This window comes from Danio rerio, chromosome 15, assembly GCF_049306965.1.
Source record: "Danio rerio strain Tuebingen ecotype United States chromosome 15, GRCz12tu, whole genome shotgun sequence".
NCBI classification, from domain to species: Eukaryota; Metazoa; Chordata; class Actinopteri; order Cypriniformes; family Danionidae; genus Danio; species Danio rerio.
Genome location: NC_133190.1, coordinates 50,953,782 through 50,977,581, shown reverse-complemented (window position 1 = coordinate 50,977,581; position 23,800 = coordinate 50,953,782). Strand labels below are relative to the sequence as shown.

Sequence of the window (23,800 nt, the reverse complement as noted above, 5' to 3'; positions counted from 1 at the left end):
TTCCCCGTATGTTTCTCAGCTATGATGTGAATGTTGTAATTGTGAAATTCGGTTATGTTTTTATGACTGATAAATGTTCTGCATTTACAATGATAAACACAATCAATTTTAGGAGACGAGTAGAGGAAACGCCTTTCAGACCGATCGATCACACACACACACACACACACACACACACACACACACACTCACGCACACGCGGATCTGTTACCGCGCGCCCAGCCCACTCCACACACACACACACACAGAGACAGATACAGAAGCACGCTTGTGTGTGTCCTCTCCTGTTCCCCGGATCAGTGTTCTCCAGCAGCGGCTCTCCGGCGGCGGCTCCCCGGCTTCAGCTTCTCCAGCCCGGGCACGATGCGCGATGGGTCAGGCGTGCGGACACTCGCTGCTCTGCCGGAGCACACACTACCAGCAGACCAGCACTGAACCGTGAGTACGCGTGCGTGCGTGTATGTGTGCGTGTATGTGTGAGTGTGCGTGTATGTGTGAGTGTTTGATCCGCTATCACATCAGCTGTTCACATCCGGATCAGACGCGGCTTCACACACACACTTGTTCGCCGCTGAGCTGCTGCCGCTGCTGTGTTTACCTTACACTCCAACTTACTTCAACACACAATTAGCGCAGGAATACCACAGTACTTTATTTAGGAGAGGGTGTTATTGTAGGTGTAGTGTTTTACCATAACTGTCATTAATAATCACTGATTTCTTACTCTCTCCTGGGTTACTTTCTCTGTTATTTGTGTGTGTTTGTGTGTGTTTGTGTGTGTTTGTGTGTGTGTGTGTGTGTGTGTGTGTGTGTGTGTGTCTGGATATGAATATGCAACATTCACATGTAAACTACACTCTAAAGATCATTTCAACCCAATTCTGTGTGTTATGGGACTAACCCAAGTGGGTTATTTTTTAAATTAAGCTAACAGGACTAAATGTAACCCAGTGTTTGTGTTAGACCATATTTGAGCCAATTTGGGTTTAAATAACTCTGAGTATCTTCAGGAGATGCTGGATGGATGTTGATTATTGTCAGTGTCACAGTGTTTTACACTGTTCTGTACCTCAATACTCCACTGCACTGTTACTCTGCCAGGCCGTAATCTCATAAATGATGCACTGCTTGATTTGGGAATACACCTGTGTGTGTGTGTGTGTGTGTGTGTGTGTTTGATCTGATATCATATCAGTAGATCACATCTGGATCAGAAGTGGCTTCACACACACACACACACACACACACACACACACACACACACATACACATACACATACACCTGCTTCAGTAAAACACACACAAACACACTCTAAAATAACACACACACACAAACACACACACAAAGACACACACTAAAGTAAATTACACACACACACACACACACACACACACACACACACACACACACACACACACACACACACACACACACCTGCTTCAGTAAAACACACTAAAGTAAATCACACACACACAAACACAGTCTAAAATAACACACACACACACAGACACACACACCTGCTTCAGTAAAACACACTAAAGTAAATCACACACACACAAACACAGTCTAAAATAACACACACACACAGACACACACACACCTGCTTCAGGAAAACACACACACATTGCTTCAGTAAAACACACTAAAGTAAATCACACACAGAGACACACTTTAGTAACACACACACACACACACACACTCTAAAATAACACAGACACACTCATACACCTACTTCAATAAAACACACACTAAAATAAATTACACACACACACTGCTTCAGTAAAACAAAGTAAAGTAAATCACACACATACGCACTTCAGTAACACACACAAACTCACAATAAAGTAAAACAAACACACACACACACACACACACACACACACACACACACACACACACACACACACACACACACTGTTCACAGCTTTGGTATATTATTATTATCAGTATATCACTGTATTTTAAGACATCATTTCAGAAATGTGTGTGTGTGTGTGTGTGTGTGTGTGTGTGTGTTGTTTACCTTAGACTTCAGCTTACAGCACAGTTGCCACAGTCACACCACAGTTACTTTATTTGAGACAGAATATTCCAGAGCTCACCCTCAGCTGATGATTGATTATAAAGCGTGTTTAGCATGCTGTCCCGGGAGAGAGCCCTGAGCTCAGAAGATCCACGAGCCCGGGGCTCCCTCCCGTTTGAAGGGTGAGAGGGGAGTTTGAGCTCAGGTAGATGTGGAGAACTCTCCTGCTTGTGAATGTGTGGGAACAGCTGAGATCTGGCTGGAGAAGAGTTTGTCTTGCTGTACGTCACACCCAAAGCGGAGAGAGTGTCAAAGTGGCCGGAAGTCATTCAGGTTCAGTGGGAGCCGGCGGCGAGGAGCAGTGCGGCGCGTCTGTGTTGGTGTGAGCTGAAATCAAGTCAACTTTATGGTAAAGAGTTACGACGCTGTTCGGCGGCAACCAATCAGAATGTAGACGTCAGAGAACACAGACCTGTGAACTTTGGTTCCGCCCACAGTTGTTCCCAAGGGTTTGAGCATTGCGGTCGCCGGGTTTCAGGTTATTTACAGTGTTTTCCTGCAGGAACAGACATGTTAAACGTGACTGGCGAGGTCCTGATGTGTATTACTGTTCGATATTTAGCTTTAAAAAGCGGCAATCTCACGCGACAGCACAACACAGAACTGCTGCTTCAGAATATTCACACATATGGACACACTGGATGATTAAGCGTGTGTGTTTTATTTTAGTGAGTGTGTGTGTGTGTGTGTGTGTGTGTGTGTGTGTGTGTTTCTGAAGCAGGTGTGTGTGTGTGTGTGTGTGTGTGTGTGTTTCTGAAGCAGGTGTGTGTGTGTGTGTGTTTCGTTGAAGCAGGTGCTTGTATGCTTTACTGAAGTTTGTTTGCGTTTTATTGAAAGTGTGTGAGTGTTTGACTTTAGTGTGTGTTTTACTGAAGCATGTGTTTGTGTGTGTGTGTTCTATTTTAGTGTGAGTTTGTGTGTGTTACTGAAGTGTGTATGCATGTAATTTACTTTAGCGTGTTTTACTGAAGCTGTGTGTGTGTGTGTGTGTGTGTGTGTGTGTGTGTGTGTTTTACTGAAGCAGGTGTATGTGTGTGTCTGTGTGTTATTTTAGAGTGTGTTTGTGTGCGTTTCACTGTGTGTGTGTAATTTACTTTAGTTTATGTGTATTTTACTGAAGTGTGTGTGTGTGTGTGTGTGTGTGTGTGTGTGTGTGTGTGTGTGTGTGTGTGTGTGTGTGTGTGTGTGTGTTAAGCAGGTGTGTGGGTGTGTGGAATTTATTTTAGAGTGTGTTTGTGTGTGTTTTACTGAAACAGGTGTATGTGTGTGTGTGTGTTTCACGTTAGTTTGTCTGCCTTACTGAAGCAGGTGTGTGTGTGTGTGTTTGTTTTACTCTAGTTTTCAGGTGTGTGTGTGTGTGTGTGTTTGTTTGTTTGTTTGTTTTACTCTAAGTTGTGTGTGTGTGTGTGTGTGTGTGTGTGTGTGTGTGGTCTTACAGCAGGTGTGTTTTTGGTCTAATTTATCTCCTCAGCAGAACTCGGAGGAAAGTTGTATCAGCAGAGAGAATGAATCATCTGTGTGTGTGTGTGTGTGTGTGTGTGTGTGTGTGTGCACATCTCTCTCTCTGTCACACACACACTCAGTCTATTTTAGTCTGGGCTGCTCACGTTTCTGAAACTAAAGCTTTGTCTTTGGTCTTTGTGCTTCAGTGTGATTTACAGTAGAGTTCTGCACAGGGTCGGCGTCGCTCTGATCTCTTCATTCAGCTGTGATCATGTCTGATTCAGCTCAACACACACCTGCTGATTTACTCTTCAAACTTTACTGAAAGTCCACAACTTTGGGGGAGAATTTCAATATTCAACTTCTTCAGCTATTCATTTCAATAGGCTATTTGTGCAACGCAATGGTGAAGTAGGTAGTGCTGTCGCCTCACAGCAAGAAGGTCTCTGGTTTGAGTCTCAGCTGGGTCAGTTGGTGTTTCTGTGTGGAGTTTGCATGTTCTCCCCGTGTTGGTGTGGGTTTCCTCCGGGTGCTCCGGTTTCCTCCACAGTCCAAACACATGCGCTATAGGGGAATTGGGAAGGCTAAATTGTCCGTAGTGTATGAGTGTGAATGAGAGTGTGTGGATGTTTTCCAGTGATGGGTTGCAGCTGGAAGGGCATCTGCTGCGTAAAAAAACCCATGCTGGATAAGTTGGCGGTTCATTCCGCTGTGGCGACCCTGGATTAATAAAGGGACTAAGCCGACAAGAAAATGAATGAAGGAATGAACTTTATTTGCAGCTTTTTCTAATGTGTGCTATTTCTTCTGTCCTTTGTAAATAACTATAATAACACATATTACTGACTGTCTCAGCTGTTTATTTTGCAGTGAAACAGAATAACTGATGACAGCTGTTTAGTGTGTGTTATATTCTGACTGCTGTAGCTGTGAAATAACTCTAATCATTCAGCGGAGTGATATGGAGCCGCTCTAAACCTGCCGGAACTACTTTAGCTGTGCCTTCATCTGACAATAACCAAACACCTCAGAGTGACCATCAGCCAATCAGAATCAAGCGTTTAACTATATTAAATAATAATCCTATATTAAATAATCATTTTCTTTCTCAGTTAGACATAGATGATGCTGCATTGCATTAGTAAAACATATGCTGGATTAGTTGGCGGTTCAGTCCACTGTGGCGACCCCACATTAATAATTTCAATTTTCAATTTACTTTTATTTGTATAGCGCTTTTACAACGCAGTTTGTGTCAAAGCAGCTTCAGATAGAAGGTCATGGTAAATTGGAACAGAGTAGTTCAGGTTTTTTAGTGTTTAAGTTCAGTTCAGCTGAGTAATAAAAGGACTAAGCCAAAAAGAAAATGAATAAATAATAATAAAAAATATTTAAAATATAATAAAAATAAATAATGAAAAAAATGAAAATAATAATAATTATTATAATGAATAAAATAATAAAAATAAAATAATAATAACAATAAAATAACAATAAAAATATAAATAATAATAATAAAAAATAATTAAAATAAAAATTGGGTGAACTCATGCGATCAGAGTGAGCGCTCCTACTTGGCTCCACCTTGATCCATACTACTACTACTACTACTGCTATTGTATTGTATGTATAATAATAAAAAGAAAAATAGAGCAATAATATTAATAACACAATTATGGCTAGTATTATTATAAGTATTATATTTATATTAACTAATTATGTATTATATTATTAATAATAAATATAATATTTAAAATAGTACTAGTCATATTAATTTTTATGATTATTATATTTATTACTTTTTAATAATAATAATAATATTATTATTATTCATAAAATAAAAATATAATAATTATGTTAATAATGAATAATTATGACTAGGATTATAAGTATTATATTTATAATAATTATTATGAATAAAATAATAATAATAATAATAATGACAATTAATAATAATAAGTATAATATTATTTTATAATTATTATTATATTTATTATTATTATTATTAATAATATTAATAATATTAATAATAATAAATATAATAATAATAACAACAACAATAAATATTAATAGTCATAATACTTTATTATTATATTTATTATTATTATTATTATCAATAGTAATAATATTAATAATTATAAATATAATAATGATAATAATAAACCCAATAACAACAATAACAATAATAATAATAATAAATATAATAATAATAAATATAATAATAAACTCATCAAATTATTCTTCATTCTGACAGTTTCCCACATGTGTTACAGATGATATAAATACATAGTAAGTAGAACAATAAAGGGTCAATAAGCAGACTGAAGACGGCTGTGAGGATGTGAACATGATGTTCAGTTTGAGCGTCTGTATTCAGACTGCATTTATTTTAGAGATCAGCAGAACCTGGAGAAATATAACAGAGGAAAAGTTGACAAAGTAAAAACAAAAGATCCTCTTTCTCTTTATATCAGCCGCTTCCACCCACACACTCATTTCACTTGATAAAGAGCCTCTTCACACACACACACACACACACACACTTAGGGGCTCTTGTACCCTGCAGGTTACATATGTGTGTGTGTGTGTGTGTGTGTGTGTGTTTGTGTGTGTCATTGCCTTCACCTCTCTTTCATCCACATTGCTCATATTTATCAAGTGTGTGTGTGTGTGTGTGTGTGTGTGTGTGTGTGTGTGTGTGTGTGTGTGTGTGTGTGTCAGCATGAGTGTGTTCATTGTTTTGCATGAGTTTTATTAAGCTGAATGTTATGAGTAAGGATGCATCACCTACACCAGTGGTACTCAAAGTGAAGGTCAGGACCCCCAGAGGGGTCATGGGACAATGAATAGGGGTCGCCTGGTGATTTCCAAAGACCTATTTATATTTATTAACCCATAAGAATGACCATATTTTATCCATAACCTACTGAAGAAAACAGTCGTTTATAGTTACTATATACTAGTTACTATAGTAGCTTCTAGTTACTTGTTCTATTGGATTGCGACCCCTGAGGTGATCACATTATATTAAAGACACAGTGATAGCGTCACATGCAGCAGAGTGATGTTATAACAGCAGGTTAAACTGTCTGACACATTTACAGCACTCACATACATTAACAAAATTACACGAAGAACAGACCTGGGTCTATTGGTGTGTGTGCGCCACTGCATGCCAGGTTTCCGCATTTATCACCACCTCAGAGGATATTGGGGATCGCGAGTCACTGGCTTTGTCTTTTTGGGGGGTAACGGGCTAAAAAGTATGGGAACCCCGGACCTACACTACCTGACAGAAGTCTTGTGGTGGATCAGTTGTGAGAGCAGCACACAATAACTCGACTTCTAGTTCATGATGTGTGAAAGTGTCAGAAGGTGGAATTGTCTGATGGATCATCTGCTGATCTGCATCCAGATCATCACCAATACTGCAGAAGACCTGCTGGAACTAAGATTCTCACACAAATCAGTCAAGTTTGGTGAAGTTTTGGTTTGGAGAAATCATGGTTTGGGGTTCATTCAGTATGGGGGCGTGCAAGAGAGGGACAATTCTCCAGCAGGATAGCGCTCCTCGTACTTCAGCCTCCACATCAAAGCTCCTGAAAGCAGAGAGTGCTCCAGGATTGGCCAGCCCAGTCACCAGATATCAACATTATTGAGCTGATGGAGGAGGAGGTGTTGAAGATGAACTCAAAAACTCTTGATGAGGAGTCCTGCCAGAAAGCTTTCTTCTTCATTCCAGATGACTTTATTAATCAGTGATTTGAGTCTTGTCAGAGATGTACGGATGCAGTCCTCCAAGCATCCAAGCTCCCCGTGTTGGTGTGGGTTTCCTCCGGGTGCTCCGGTTTCCCCCACAGTCCAAACACATGCGGTACAGGTGAATAGGGGAGGCTAAATTGTCCGTAGTGTATGATTGTGAATGTGTGTGTGTGTGGATGTGTCCCAGAGATGGGTTGCGGCTGAAAGGGCATCCGCTGTGTAAAACGTGCTGGATAAGTTGGCGGTTCATTCCACTGTGGCGACCCCGGATTAATAAAGGGACTAAGCCGACAAGAAAATGAATGAATGAATGCTTCTAAAACTTGGATAGGCGACAAGACTTTTGTCAGGTAGTGTGTGTGTGTGTGTGTGTATCTCTGTGTGTATGTGAGATATCTCTCTGTCTGTGTGTGTGTGTGTGTGTGTGTGTGTGTGTGTATCTCTGTGTGTATGTGAGATATCTCTCTGTCTGTGTGTGTGTGCATATGAGAATGTGTGTATTTCTTTCTCTGTGTGTGCGTTTATCTCTCTCTCTCTCTCTCTCTCTTTTTTTTGTGTGTGTGTGTGTGTTTGTGTGTGTGTGTGTGTGTGTGTGTGTGTGTGTGTATGTGAGATATCTCTCTGTCTGTGTGTGTGTGCATATGAGAATGTGTGTATCTCTTTCTCTATGTGTGCGTTTATCTCTCTCTCTCTTTGTGTGTGTGTGTGTGTGTGTGTGTGTGTGTGTGTGTGTGTGTGTGTGTGTGCGCCAGTGTTCTGTCCATTGTGATGTTGCTTGGCGACCAGATGAGGTTTTTACAGGCGAGAGAAAGAGAAAAGTGTTGTGATGATTCGGGTCGCTGCTCATCGCTCATCAATCGCTGCATTGTGGAGACAGAACCACACACACACACACACACACACACACACACACACACACACACACACACACACACACACACACATTCTCATGCACACACAAAGGTACATACAATCACATACACACACTGTGACATACATTCTCATACACATACACAGATAGAGAGAGATACATACAAAAATACACACACACACACACACACACACACACACACACACACACACACACACACACACACACACACACAGATTATTCATTTTCTTCCAGCTTAATCCTTTTATTAAACAGGGGTCGCCACAGTGGAATGAACCACCAACCAACTTATCCAGCATATGCTTTACACAGCGGATGTCCTTCAAGTCACAACCTATCACTGGGAAACACCCATACACACTCATTCACACACACACTCATACACTACAGCGAAGTTAGTTCCCCTATAGCGCATGTGTTTGGACTGTGGGGGAAACCGGAGCACCCGGAGGAAACCCACGCCAACACAGGGAGAACATGCAAACTCCACACAGAAACACCAACTGACCCAGCTGAGACTCGAACCAGTGACCTGAGTGCTGTAAGGCGACAGTGCTAACCACTCAGCCACCGTAATGTTCAAAGATTATTTCATTGTTTAAATTATTATTATTATTACATTTTTTTCTTGTTTGAGTGTGTGTGTGTGTGTGTGTGTGTTAAGTGATGTTCAGTGTTGGTGTTTATTGTGTTTAGTGTGTCATTCTGCTTATATGTGAAACGCCACCAGCTTAGAATCAATGACCCCAAGGGGATTAATAAAGCATAACACTAGCCAACTAAACCATACATGCATGAGTGTGTGTGTGTGTGTGTGTGTGAATGAGTGTGTATGGGTGTTTCCCAGGACTGAGTTGCGGCCAGAAGGGCATCCGCAGTGTAAAACCTATGCTGGAATAGTTGGTGGTTCATTTTACTGTAGCGACCCCTGATGAATGAAGGGACTAAGCTGAAGGAAATTAATTAAAATGTTATTTTAAATGTAATGTCCATTTTTGACCCAACATTGGGTTAAAACAACCCAGCATGTTTAGAGTAAAAGCAAGGCGTTGGGTTAATTAACAATACACAGTTTCCAGCAGGAACTTCTTACAAAGCAAACTCCACTAATGATGAAGGAAAGCATGCGCTATTAAATGCTGGGTTGTTTATTTTAACCCAAGGTGGGGTCGAATATGGAAAAACACAACAGTTTAGATTTGAAAAAAATGTCAAATGTGAAAACAATCACCCAATGGGGAGTTAGTCAATATTCGACCCAACACTGAGGTCAAACAACCCAGCAGTTTTAGAGTGCAGATTTCTCCAGATTAGCAAAATACAGATATTACTCTCTGCTAAGAGGGCAGCATGTGGCTCAGTGGTGTCGCACTGTGGCCTCACAGCAAGAAGGTCACTGGTTTGAGTCCCGGCTGGGTCAGTTGGTGTTTCTTTGATTGTGAGTACAGAATAACGCCGTGTACAATATCTTGAGTATATTGAGTAGTCAGTCACTTGAGTAGCACTACAGCCTCTGCCGACAATAATAGCCAAAATGGTGGCTCAGTGGTGTCGCACTGTGGCCTCACAGCAAGGTCACAGGTTCGAGTCTCGGCTGGGTCAGTTGGTGTTTCTGTGTGGAGTTTGCATGTTCTCCCCGTGTTGGTGTGGGTTTCCTCCGGGTGCTCCGGTTTCCCCCACAGTCCAAACACATGCGCTATAGGGGAACTGATCAACTACACTGGCCGTATGTATAAGTGTGTATGGGTGTTTGCCAGTACAGGGTTGCAGCTGAAAGGGTATCCGCTGTGTAAAACATATGCTGGAATAGTTGGTGGTTCATTCCGCTGTGGAAACTCCTGATAAATAAGGAACTAAGCTGAAGTAAAATGAATGAATGACTGAATATTTGACATTTACTAAAGTCTCCTCTTTCAGACGGTGTGTGTTTTTAGATGACGATCATCAATAAATGTTCTTTCCTCATATTTGGAACACTGCAGATGCTCTAATGCTCAGATGACTGTATTATCTCTGATTAAGGTCATTTTAGGTTCATCAGATCAGCTTCATTTAAAGCGTCCTGTAAACGCCTGTTAACCCTGCTTCTCCTCATCAGCGTCTGTCACTAATGTGTGTGTGTGTGTGTGTGTTAGCTGCAGTGTTTGCTCATTATTATTATTATTATTATTATTATTATTATTATTATGATCATTATATTCTTTAGACGTGAGCTCAGGCTGACTGAACATGCTTTCAGGACATTTGGGGACGATCTGAAAGGTTGCTGTGGAAACGGTCTCAGGTGCACACACACACTGCAAGACACACACACCACATTCTCTCTCACACACACACACACACACACACACACACACACACACACACACACACACACACACACACACACACACACACACACACACACACACACTCAGAAACCACACATACAGCACATTCTTAAATAAACATGCACACACACCTGGTGTAAATGCCCTGAGGCTCTGTGTGTGTGTGTGTGTGTGTGTGTGTGTGTGTGGAGCAATTGCATTAATGATTGTCTACTAATTGGCTTATTTCAGTCATTAATCATGTGGCTGTTTGTGTGTGTGTGTGTGTGTGTGTGTGTGTGTGTGTGTGGCTGTGTGTGTGTGTGTGATTATTACAGGATGAAGATGATCTATCAGTGCTGGAGGCAGATTAAATCATCTCCATTTATAATAACACATCAGCGGTGTTCAGCGGCATGTGTTTATTAGCTCTGTCGCCTCTTCTGTTTACATTTACACATGCCACAACTGAGCACAGATGGATTATGTACTGTGTGTGTCAGTCAGAAACATCTTTATTTGTTTATTTATGTTTAATTTGGACCTTTTTTGATGCTTATTATGATGCTTCATCTGGCTTTAAATAACGTGTGTATGTGTGTGTATCTCTGTTGTGTGTGTGTGTGTGTGTATCTCTGTTGTGTGTGTGTGAGTGTGTGTGTGTGTGTATCTCTGTTGTGTGTGTGTGTGTGTGTGTGTGTGTGTGTGTGTGTGTGTATCTCTGTTGTGTGTGTGTTTCTGTAAATTCTGTTTTATTGTATTTCTGTCTTTCTTCACCTGTAATGTTTTGGTTTAATGTGAAAACTGAATCAACGTAAAAGCTGAATAAAACACACTGCACTCAGAAGCTGCAGATCCTGATAACAGTTGAGCAAAAGCCGACACACTGCCCCTCCACAGCTCTGAGGTCAGTCTGAGTGTCTGAAAAACCTCCACAGCTCTGAGCAGAGGAGTGTGTGTGGTGTTTAAGCTGAGGCTCAGCTGCTGAATGTGAGAATATGAGTCTGGCAGAAACTCACATTCACACACACACACATCAGAACACACGCACATACACAAACACGCACACACACATGCACACACACACACACACAAGGATACATACATGCATATACACATACAACCACACGCAAATACAGTACACAACCACACGCACACATACACACAAACACACACTCAAATACTGATAGCTCCACACCAAAATAACTGATTGCCCCACCCTAAAGAACTGATAGCCCCGCCCTAAAGAACTGATTGCCCCACCCTAAAGAACTGCTAGCCCCGCCCTAAAGAACTGATTGCCCCACCCTAAAGAACTGATAGCCCCGCCCTAAAGAACTGATTACCCCACCCTAAAGAACTGCTAGCCCTGCCCTAAAGAACTGATTGCCCCACCCTAAAGAACTGATTGCCCCGCCCTAAAGAACTGATTGCCCCACCCTAAAGAACTGATAGCCCTGCCCTAAAGAACTGATGGCCCACCCTAAAGAACTGATAGCCCCGCCCTAAAGAACTGATTGCCCCACCCTAAATAACTGATAGCCCCGCCCTAAAGAACTGATTGCCCCACCCTAAATAACTGATAGCCCCGCCCTAAAGAACTTATAGCCCCGCCCTAAAGAATAATTGCCCCACCCTAAAGAACTGATACCCCCAGCTTTAAGAACTGATTGCCCCGCCCTAAAGAACTGATAGCCCCACCCTAAATAACTGATAGTTCCACCCTAAAAAACTGATAGCCCCACCCTTAAGAACTGATACTCCTGCCGTAAAGAACTAATAGCCCCACCCTAAATAACTGATAGCCCCACCCTTAAGAACTGATAGTCCCACCCTAAATAACTGATAGCCCCACCCTTAAGAACTGATAGCCCCACCCTAAATAACTGATAGCCCCACCCTTAAGAACTGATAGTCCCACCCTAAAGAACTGATAGCCCCACCCTTAAGAACTGATAGTCCCACCCTAAATAACTGATAGCCCCACCCTTAAGAACTGATAGTCCCACCCTAAAGAACTGATTGCCCCACCCTTAAGAACTGATAGCCCCACCCTAAATGACTGATAGGACAGATAGCCTCGTCCTGAATGACTGATGTCTCTGCCCTAGCTTACTTATAGCCTTGCCCTAAAGAGCTAATTGCCCCACCCTAAAGAGCAGATAGTCCCGCTCTGAATGACTGATAGCCCCGCCCTAAAGGCATTCCATGTGACCAGAAGTAAAGAAAGTTTTGAGGGAAAGGTTATGATATTTGATTAAACATTATGAGGGCATATGACTTTTTACAAAGTAATGCAGTGCACAGAGACATTGTTTATAAGAAGAACTGCTAATATACATATAAAAATCATTTCATTGCGACATTGTTTTGATTGATCAGTTTAAGTAGTTGTATAAAGTGTGTGTGTGTGTGTGTGTGTGTGTGTGTGTGTGTGTGTGTTTGTTCAGTGATGATGCGTGTGTGTCAGAGAGAAGACGTTCATTCACTGCTGCTCTTCTCATCTGATCTGATGTCACCCACTCAAACCATAATGACATCAGCACTTATTTATTATTAGCCAATCAGAGATCAGCGTACACACACACACACACACACACACACACACACACACACACACACACACACACACACACACACACACTGCTGCTGCATTAGTTGGTTCAGAAGAGGGCTTTTATGATTGACTCTCAGCAGTTGCCGAGCAACTAATGGCTCTTTCATACAGGTGACTGACTTCATATCCAAGCAGCAAAACACCCAGACCTGTGTGTGTGTGTGTGTGTGTGTGTGTGTTTGTTCATATATGTGTCTCTATAACCTCAAAATCTGATGATGTATAATAATAATAAAGCATTTCATTTGAGGTGCCTTTCTAAGCATTCAAGGTCAGCGTACATGAGAGGCAATAAATAAAAACTGTGAAATGATTTACTGCTAAACACTTTAAAAGAAATATTACAAAACGTCACAACAAATCGAAATTGTCTGCTGGATACATGCCAAAATATCATTTTTGATAACAATTATGTGCATTTTTCTTGCCAGCACACAATAAAATTTATTTTTAGACATTTCTGTTCCATATTTCATAAAAATTTATTTATTAATTTATTTGTTTGTTTATTTATTCAATTAATTCATTAAATTATTTAATTTATTTATTCGTTTATTTATTTATGTATTTATTCATTTCTTTATTAATTTATTAATCAATTCATTAATTTATTAAATAATTTATTTATTTATTCATTTATTTATGTTTTTAATTAATTAATTAATTTATTCATTAAATTATTTTTTTATTTATCATAAATGTATTTATTTATTTATTCATTCATTCATTCTTTTCATTTATTTATAAATTTATTTACTTATTTATTAATTTATTCCTTTATTTACATTTTTAATGTAATAATTTATTTATTTATATGTTCATTTATTTATTTATTCATACATTCATTCATTTTCTTTCTGGCTTAGTCCCTTTATTAATCCGGGGTCGCCACAGCAGAATGAACTGCCAACTTATCCAGCAAGTTTTTACGCAGCAGATGCCCTTCCAGCCACAACCCATCTTTAGGGAAAAAAAAAATATTTTTTTTCATTTATTTATTTGTTTATTTATTTGTTTATTTATTCATTAATTTACTAATTAATTTATAAATTTTTAAATCAACTAATTTATTTATTCATTTATTTATTTATTTATTTATTTATTTATTTTTTCATTAATTTATAAATTTTTAAATCAACTAATTTATTTATGCATTTATTTATTCAGTTATCTATTTTTTCATTGCAGGTTAGGTTTGGGGTTATTTACATGTAATTATGCATTATTCATCGTTATAACTATAGTAAATACATGTTTAAATACACCACCTTAAAGCACACTTTTATTCTTAAATTATCATTATCATTATCATTACTAGTTTATTTCATCTTATTTTATTATTCATGTAATGATGATTAGTTTTGTTGTTGTTTTTGTTAAGGAATGAACAAATGCATATAACGTCAGACTGCATGATAACCGCATTCAGGAGAAGAGAAAGGGAATCTGAGTCTGTCACACACAGACATGCATCTGCTGGAATTTAATTAAGAATGAACAATATTCTCTTTGTGTGTGTGTGTGTGTGTGTGTGTGTGTGTGTGTGTGTGTGTGTGTGTGTGTGTGTGTGTGACCCATGTGATGTTTTGATTCAATGCATGTTTTGTATTGGATGACGAAATACACACACACACACACACACACACACACACACACACACACACACACACACACACACACAGAGCTGCTATTTAGTTTTACTGACCTTTTATTGATGGAGTTTTAATGAAAAAAAGGCATGAGTAAACACACACACACACACACACTGAGTTAGAGACAGAGAGAGAGCGAGAGAGGAGGGGGGGGGGGGTGATTTAGTTTTCCTGACCTTTTATTGATAGAGGGTTTCAGTGAAGAAACATCAGTAAATAAACACACACACACACACACACACACACACACACACACACACACACACACACACACACACACACACACACACACACACACACACACACACACACACAAACCTGTTTTACAGCCTGCTGGATTGTCGTCATTCTGCCAAAACAAATTTCAATTTTGCATGCTGTGCGTGTGTGGGTGTGTGTGTGTGTGTGTATGTGTGTGTATTTGTCAGACCATGTCTCTCCTTCAGGCTGCATGTCGCTTTGCTGCCGTCTGTTTACCAATTTCACACACATCATATTCTCACTCTGTATGTGTGTGTGTGTGTGTGTGTGTTATCTCTTAAATGTAACACAGGTCTCTTCCTCTTATTTACTGCTTTTCCCAGTAGTTGCGAGTCAATATGAGTCCCAAACACAACATATTGATGATGGATGTGTGTTTCAGAAGCAGATCCTTAAAGCTAAAATACAGTTAAAATAAAGTGGTTTATATTTTATTATCGGTCTGTTAGCTTTAAGGATAACCAGAGTCTCCAAAACAGAGACAGAATTCACATTTAGTAGACATAACCCTGATATAAACACACACAGCCTGCAGTTTGTCTCCTCCACCTTAATGGATCAATGTTTTGGTTCATAGGTCAGTTTCTCATTAAATCTTCTGACCAATCAAATGCTCTCTAGAGTCTGAGAAACCCCGCCTCCTTCTTCTCATGGGCTGTTTATTCGATGCCCTTGGGCTTAATCACTCTCACTGGCAGAGCTGTGAGAAAAACTAAGGCTATTGGCTGATTTTAATAAAGAGGAGGAGCTACCATATGTCCCGCCCTCTTTTCATGTTTTAGTTTAACATCTAATGTCTCGTCAAACATCCAATAAAAATGCACATTTCAAAGTGGTTATCACTGTGGCCTCACAGCAAGAAGGTCACTGGTTTGAGTCCCGGCTGGGTCAGTTGGTGTTTCTGTGTGGAGTTTGCATGTTCTCCCTGTGTTGGCGTGGGTTTCCTCCGGGTGCTCCGGTTTCCCCCACAGTCCAAACACATGCGCTATAGGAGAACTGATCAACTAAACTGACCGAAGTGTGTGTGTGTGTGTGTGTGTGTGTGTGTGTGGGGGGGTGTTTTCCAGTACTGGGTTGCAGCTGGAAGGGCATCCACTGTGTAAAACATATGCTGGAATAGTTGGCAGTTCATTCCGCTGTAGCGACCCCTGAAAAATCAGAGACTAAGCGGAAGACAAATAAATAAACACTTTAATTTAAGGTGGTGTGTTTACACATGCATTTACTTTAGTAATTACGATGAATTATGCCTAATTACATGTTAATAACCCCAAACCCCAAATAAATAAATAAATTCATTCATTCATTTATTTTCTTTTCAGCTTAGTCCCTTTATTAATCCAGGGTCACCACAGTGGAATGAACCGCCAACTTATCCAGCATATGTGGGAAACACTCAGACACACTCATTCACACACACAGTCAAACACTATACAATCAATTTTAGCTCACCCAATTCACCTGTACCACATGTGTTTGGACTTGTCGGGGAAACCAAAGCACCCCGGAGGAAACCCACATTAACATGGGGAGAACATGCAAACTCCACACTGAAATGCCAACTGACCCAGCCAAGGCTCGATCCAGCATCTTTCTTGCTGTGAGGAGAACGTGCTACCCACTGCGCCATCACAAATTATATATATAAATATATATTATATATATATATATATATATATATATATATATATATATATATATATATATATATATATATATATATAAATTAATGAATAAATAAATAATGAATGAATGAATAAATTAATAGATAGATGGATAGATAGATGAATAAACAAATAAATAAATGAATGAATGAATGAATGAATACACAAATGAATAAAAAAATAAGTAAATATATAAACAAATAAATAAATAGACATTTGAATAAAAAATTAATTAATAAACAAATGATTTAAATGACATTTTAATGAGAATAAATATGTTAATAAATAAATGAATGAGTGAATGAATACACAAATGAATGAATAAATAAATAAATAAATAAACAGATAGATAGATAGATAGATAGATAGATAGATAGATAGATAGATAGATAGATAGATAGATAGATAGATAGATAGATAGATAGATAGATAGATAGATAGATTGATAGATAGATAGATAGATAGATAGATAGATAGATAGATTGATAGATAGATAGATAGATAGATAGATAGATAGATAGATGATAGATAGATAGATAGATAGATAGATAGATAGATAGATAGATAGATAGATAGATAGATAGATAGATAGATGAATAAAGAAGTAAATGCATAGATGAATGAATGAATGAATGGATGGATGGATGGATGGATGGATGGATGCATGAATGAATGAATGAATGAATGAACAGAAAGGTGAATGAATAAATAAATTATTGAATAAATAATAATTAAATAAACCAATGAATGAACGAATGAATGAATGAATGAATATATAAAGGAATGAAGGGATAGATAGATAGATAGATAGATAGATAGATAGATAGATAGATAGATAGATAGATAGATAGATAGATAGATAGATAGATGAATGAATAAATAAGTAAATGCATAGATGAATGAATGAATGAATGAATACATTAATGAATAAATGAATAAACAAAAGATGAATGAATAAAAAACGAATGAATAAATGATTGAATGAATAAATAAATGAATAAACGATAAACAAATAAATTAAAAATTAATAAATAAATAATAAACGTACAAATGAAGGAATGAATGAATATATAAAGGAATGAATGAAAGAATAGATGAATGAATGAACTAACAAATAAATAAATAAATAGTTGAACGAATGAATGAACAAACAAATGAATAAATGAATAAATAAATAAATAAATAAATAAATAAAATGTGTTTGTGCACACTTGGCGAATAAAACTTATTCTGTCTCATCACGTGAGTTATTACAGTTTTGACAATCAGAAATAACAAATAGTTATGAAAGGTTAACGGATTCTTAACGGATCTTGGCAGAAATCACCATTTTAGAAATCTACACGTGTGAGTAATTGTGCGTCTGATGTTGCTCTAGTCTAAAGTGTTGTGTGTCGTATCCAGTATAAAGCAGTGTAATGATGAGTGTGTTCAGCTCTGAGGAGGGTGTGTGTGTGTGTGTGTGTGTGTGTGTGTGTGTGTGTGTGTGACTCTGCAGGGCTTTTACTTCAGGTTTTGAATGCGTGTGTCGTACAACTGCAGCACACAGTGTGAGATAAGCTTACGGCTGCTGTTCATCTTCATGCGAACGTTCACAAACCTCCATTTAAAATTCAGAGGATTGGAAAGTTTCAGCTTTGTCCTGCAGATACTACACTCGTCTCTATAATTTATACTGTCTTTTCCAAAACACTGGGATAAAACACATCCTTACACTCCTCAATGGCTGCAAGGGATTTGAGACTGTGTGTGTGTGTGTGTGTATGCCTCTGTCTGTCTGTCTGTCTGTCAGTCTCTCTTCTGTCTGTCTCTCAGCTCATTTACTGTGGGCTTTCACTGTGGTAAACTGACCCAGAAACAGTCGATGGGAGCAGAATCTTCTTGCTGTTTTCTTCCTCCGCTCCTCCACAATCTGTTCATTTGATTACAGGAATAATCGATTGGTCTGTGGAGCCACTTCAGTTCACTGTCCTTCAGTGTACAGCTGTGGGTATTAACACACATTAATCACAGTATCTCTATGCATGTGTGTGTGTGTGTGTATTTGGGCACGTTTAGTCTTGTAGATATGAACTTATAGACTCCACTACAGAAACTTCTGACTGTCTCTGCTTCTTAAATCAGACATTCAGCTTTAATTATTATTTAAGAATTTAATTTTATTTCATCTTGTTTGTGTGTTTACTATGTTAAATATGAAACATATATTTTGTGTATTATCAGTAATTTGAGTGCTAAAAACACTCTTAGGTCCCCATCATACACCCCGCACAATAAGGCACAAGACCTGTGATTTGTTGCTATTTTCAGACCAGTTCAACAGTAATTTTCCCGTTTTGCGTCAGGTTGTTTAAATAGGAAATACATCTGCACCGCTGGACTGATGGGTGTGCTGATCAAAAAAGGAAGTGTGTTAAGGCGCATTGTTGGAGCACATTAATTATGCGTCCATGCATGTCCAATAAATAAATGAATAAATTAATCAACGAACGAACGAACAATGGATAAATAAATGAATAAAATAAATACATAAAGTAAAAAAATAAATGAATTAATAAATTAAGAAATGAATGAATAAATAAATGAATGAATAAACTAATGAATAAATTAACAAATAAATGAATAAATAAATAAATTAATTAATTAATAAATATATGATTAAATGAATTAATAAATGAAAGAATAAATAAATAAATGAACAAATGAATGAATAAACAAATAAATAAATGAATGAATAAATGAGTGAATAAATATATGATAAAAAAGAATAATAATTAAACGAATGAATAAATGAACAAATAAATGAATGAGTAAATGAATGAATGAATAAATAAATGAATAAAATATTAAATGAATAAATGAACAAATAAATAAATTAATGAATAAATAAATTAATAAATACAACAATGAATGAATGAGTGAATAAATAAATTAATTAATGAACAAACAAATGAATGAATAAACGAATAGATAATAGATATATTAGATAAATAGATAAATTAATGAATAAATAAATAAACGAACGAATGAATGAATGAATAACTAAACTAATGAATAAATGAATAATTAAATGATTGAATGAATGAATATATAAATAATTGAACAAATGAATGAAAGAATAAATAAAAAGTTAAATGAATGAACGAACGAACGAACGAACGAACGAACGAACGAATGAGGGAATAAATAAATCGCCAAATGCAGAAGTTTTTTTCTTTCCATTCGTCGTGTGTTAGTAAATTCCACAACACTCTCACCAGTCCTCACTCCTTATTTCCGTCTTATAGACCAGTTTGTCACGGGGGCATGAATGAAATGTTCATGAGTGAAAGTGAAACTGCCGAACTGCAGTTAAAGTCACCCAATATTACAGGAAACTCTTACATGAAAGCACCTAATGTAAACACCTTAATTATTTTATTGTCAATTAAGGCAAATAACTAGACTACAGATGTCCATGTAAGCGTAGTCCGCAGTGTCTTTGAAGTAAGTGAAAGATCCAGAAGGGCATCCTGCTGATTTGATTACTGCTAACCGCTCAGGTATACATCCACGCTAAAGTATCAAGGTAAGAGTCATTATATATATATTTACAATGTAAGTCAGTAAATTATATATATATATATATATATATAGTAAATAGTGAAATGTGTATTTTATTATGTTTTGATATGCTATTTATTTCTGTGATGCAAAGCAAAATTTCCCAACATGAAACAAACCATCACTTTTGCTGAGAAGTTCTCTGTAGGATTTAATATTGTACATTTGTATGTGGAAAAACAGTATTATATTTCATTCCGACGAGTCACAGGTGTGAATGAAACACACACATGCGCATGCACACACTCACACACACATGCACATCTTAGGCATTAATTATTAAAGCAATGCTTCAGTGTATCTGTTTAATAATGAATGCATACAAAAGAGACTTGTAATCGAATGAACTTTTGTATCAAGGTTGAATGCACGAACACACACACACACACACACACACACAAACACAAACACACACACAAACACACACACACTCACAAACACACACACACTCACACACTGTGTTCACTGTGTTTTTAGATGTTAATGAAGAATCACTGCCAGTGTTGTAAGATTGTTGCCGTGTGGTTGCTAAGGTGATTTGAGTATTGTTTGTTTTTAAGATTGTTGCCGTGTGGTTGCTAAGGTGATTTGAGTATTGTTTGTTTTTAAGATTGTTGCCGTGCAGTTGCTAAGGTGGTCTGAGCGTTTTAAGCTGGTTGCCTTGTTGCTTTTAAGGTGTTCTATGTGTTGGTTGTTTTTAAGATTGTTGCGGTGTGATTTCTAAGGTGGTCTGAGTGTTGTTTGATTTTAAGCTTGTTGCCATATGGTTGCTATGATGTATTTGAATATTGCTTGTTTTTAAAGCTGATGCAGTGTGGTTGTTAAGGTGTTCTGAGTGTTGTTTGTTTTTAAAGTTTGTTGATGCAGTGTGGTTGTGAAGGTGTTCTGAGTGTTTTAAGCTGGTCACCGTGTGGCTTCAAAGATGTTCTATCTGTTGGTTGTTTTTAAGATTGTTACGGTGTGGTTGCTAAGGTGTTCAGAGTTTTGTGTGATGCATTGTGGTTGCTAAGGTGTTTTGAGTGTTGTTTGATTTTAATCTTGTTGTCATATGGTTGCTATGATGTATTTGAATATTGTTTGTTTTAAAAGTCATTCTGAGTGTGTAGGTGTTCTGAGTGTTGTTTGTTTTATAGGTTTGTTGCTGTGTGGTTGCTATGGTGTTCTGGGTGTTTTAAGCAAGTTGCTGTGTTACTTTTGAAGGGTTCTACATGTTGGTTGTTTTTAAGATTGTTATGGTGTGGTTGTTAAGGTCTTCTGCATTTGTTTTATGTGGTGGGGTTGTTAAGGTGTTCTGAGTGTTGTTTGTTGCAGTATGGTTATTAAGTTGTTCTGAGTGTTGTTTGATTTTATTAATGTTGCGGTGTGGTTGCTAAGGTGTTCTGAGTCTTGTGTGTTGCATTGTGGTTATTAAGGTGTTCTGAGTGTTTGATTTGATTTTAAGCTTGTTGCCATATCGTTGCTATGATGTATTTGAATATTGTTTGTTTTTAATGTTGATACGGTGTGGTTGTTAGGGTGTTCTGAGTGTTGTTTGATTTTAATATTGCTGCAGTGTAAGTGCCAAGGTGTTCAGAAGCTTGTGTGTTGCAGTGTGGTTGTTAAGGTGTTCTGAGTTTTGTGTGTTGCAGTGGGGTTGTTAAGGTGTTCTGGGTGTTGTTTGTTGCAGGGTGGTTGCTAAGGTGTTCTGGGTGTTGTTTGTTGCAGTGTGGTTGTTAAGGCGTTCTGAGTGTTGTGTGTTGCAGTGGGGTTGTTAAGGTGTTCTGGCTGTTGTTGGTTGCAGGGTGGTTGCTAAGGTGTTTTGAGTGTTGTTAAGGTGTTCTGGGTGTTGTTTGTTGCAGGGTGGTTGCTAAGGTGTTCTGAGTGTTGTTTGTTGCAGTGTGGTTGTAAAGGTGCTCTGGGTGTTGTTTGTCGCAGTGGGGTTGCTAAGGTGTTCTGGGTGTTGTTTGTTGCAGTGGGGTTGTTAAGATGTTCTGAGTGTTGTTTGTTGCAGGGTGGTTGCTAAGGTGTTCTGAGTGTTGTTAAGGTGTTCTGGGTGTTGTTTGTTGCAGGGTGGTTGCTAAGGTGTTCTGAGTGTTGTTTGTTGCAGTGGTGTTGCTAAGGTGTTCTGGGTGTTGTTTGTTGCAGTGGGGTTGTTAAGATGTTCTGAGTGTTGTTTGTTGCAGTGGGGTTGTTAAGATGTTCTGAGTGTTGTTTGTCGCAGTGGGGTTGTTAAGGTGTTCTGAGTGTTGTTTGTTGCAGTATGGTTATTAAGTTGTTCTGAGTGTTGTTTGATTTTATTAATGTTGCGGTGTGGTTGCTAAGGTGTTTTGAGTCTTGTGTGTTGCATTGTGGTTATTAAGGTGTTCTGAGTGTTCGATTTGATTTTAAGCTTGTTGCCATATCGTTGCAATGATGTATTTGAATATTGTTTGTTTTTAATGTTGATACGGTGTGGTTGTTAGGGTGTTCTGAGTGTTGTTTGATTTTAATATTGCTGCAGTGTAAGTGCCAAGGTGTTCAGAAGCTTGTGTGTTGCAGTGTGGTTGTTAAGGTGTTCTGAGTTTTGTGTGTTGCAGTGGGGTTGTTAAGGTGTTCTGGGTGTTGTTTGTTGCAGGGTGGTTGCTAAGGTGTTCTGGGTGTTGTTTGTTGCAGTGTGGTTGTTAAGGCGTTCTGAGTGTTGTTTGTTGCAGTGGGGTTGTTAAGGTGTTCTGGCTGTTGTTGGTTGCAGGGTGGTTGCTAAGGTGTTTTGAGTGTTGTTAAGGTGTTCTGGGTGTTGTTTGTTGCAGGGTGGTTGCTAAGGTGTTCTGAGTGTTGTTTGTTGCAGTGTGGTTGTAAAGGTGCTCTGGGTGTTGTTTGTCGCAGTGGGGTTGCTAAGGTGTTCTGGGTGTTGTTTGTTGCAGTGGGGTTGTTAAGATGTTCTGAGTGTTGTTTGTTGCAGTGGGGTTGTTAAGGTGTTCTGGCTGTTGTTTGTTGCAGGGTGGTTGCTAAGGTGTTCTGAGTGTTGTTAAGGTGTTCTGGGTGTTGTTTGTTGCAGGGTGGTTGCTAAGGTGTTCTGAGTGTTGTTTGTTGCAGTGGTGTTGCTAAGGTGTTCTGGGTGTTGTTTGTTGCAGTGGGGTTGTTAAGATGTTCTGAGTGTTGTTTGTCGCAGTGGGGTTGTTAAGGTGTTCTGAGTGTTGTTTGTTGCAGTATGGTTATTAAGTTGTTCTGAGTGTTGTTTGATTTTATTAATGTTGCGGTGTGGTTGCTAAGGTGTTTTGAGTCTTGTGTGTTGCATTGTGGTTATTAAGGTGTTCTGAGTGTTCGATTTGATTTTAAGCTTGTTGCCATATCGTTGCAATGATGTATTTGAATATTGTTTGTTTTTAATGTTGATACGGTGTGGTTGTTAGGGTGTTCTGAGTGTTGTTTGATTTTAATATTGCTGCAGTGTCAGTGCCAAGGTGTTCAGAAGCTTGTGTGTTGCAGTGTGGTTGTTAAGGTGTTCTGAGTTTTGTGTGTTGCAGTGGGGTTGTTAAGGTGTTCTGGGTGTTGTTT

General features: G+C 38.3%; 1 protein-coding gene across 2 annotated transcripts in view; it reads left to right on the top strand.

Moving 5' to 3' along the window:
- Positions 1-234: 234 nt before the first annotated feature.
- The window catches only part of pde2a (phosphodiesterase 2A), a 257,971-nt gene continuing 234,405 nt past the window's right edge, over positions 235-23,800 (top strand). For both annotated transcript variants that reach the window (XM_073924136.1, XM_073924140.1), the window contains exon 1: positions 235-438. In XM_073924136.1, the coding sequence (XP_073780237.1) occupies positions 371-438 (68 nt within the window). In that variant the 5' untranslated portion in view covers positions 235-370. The remainder of the gene's footprint in view (positions 439-23,800) is intronic.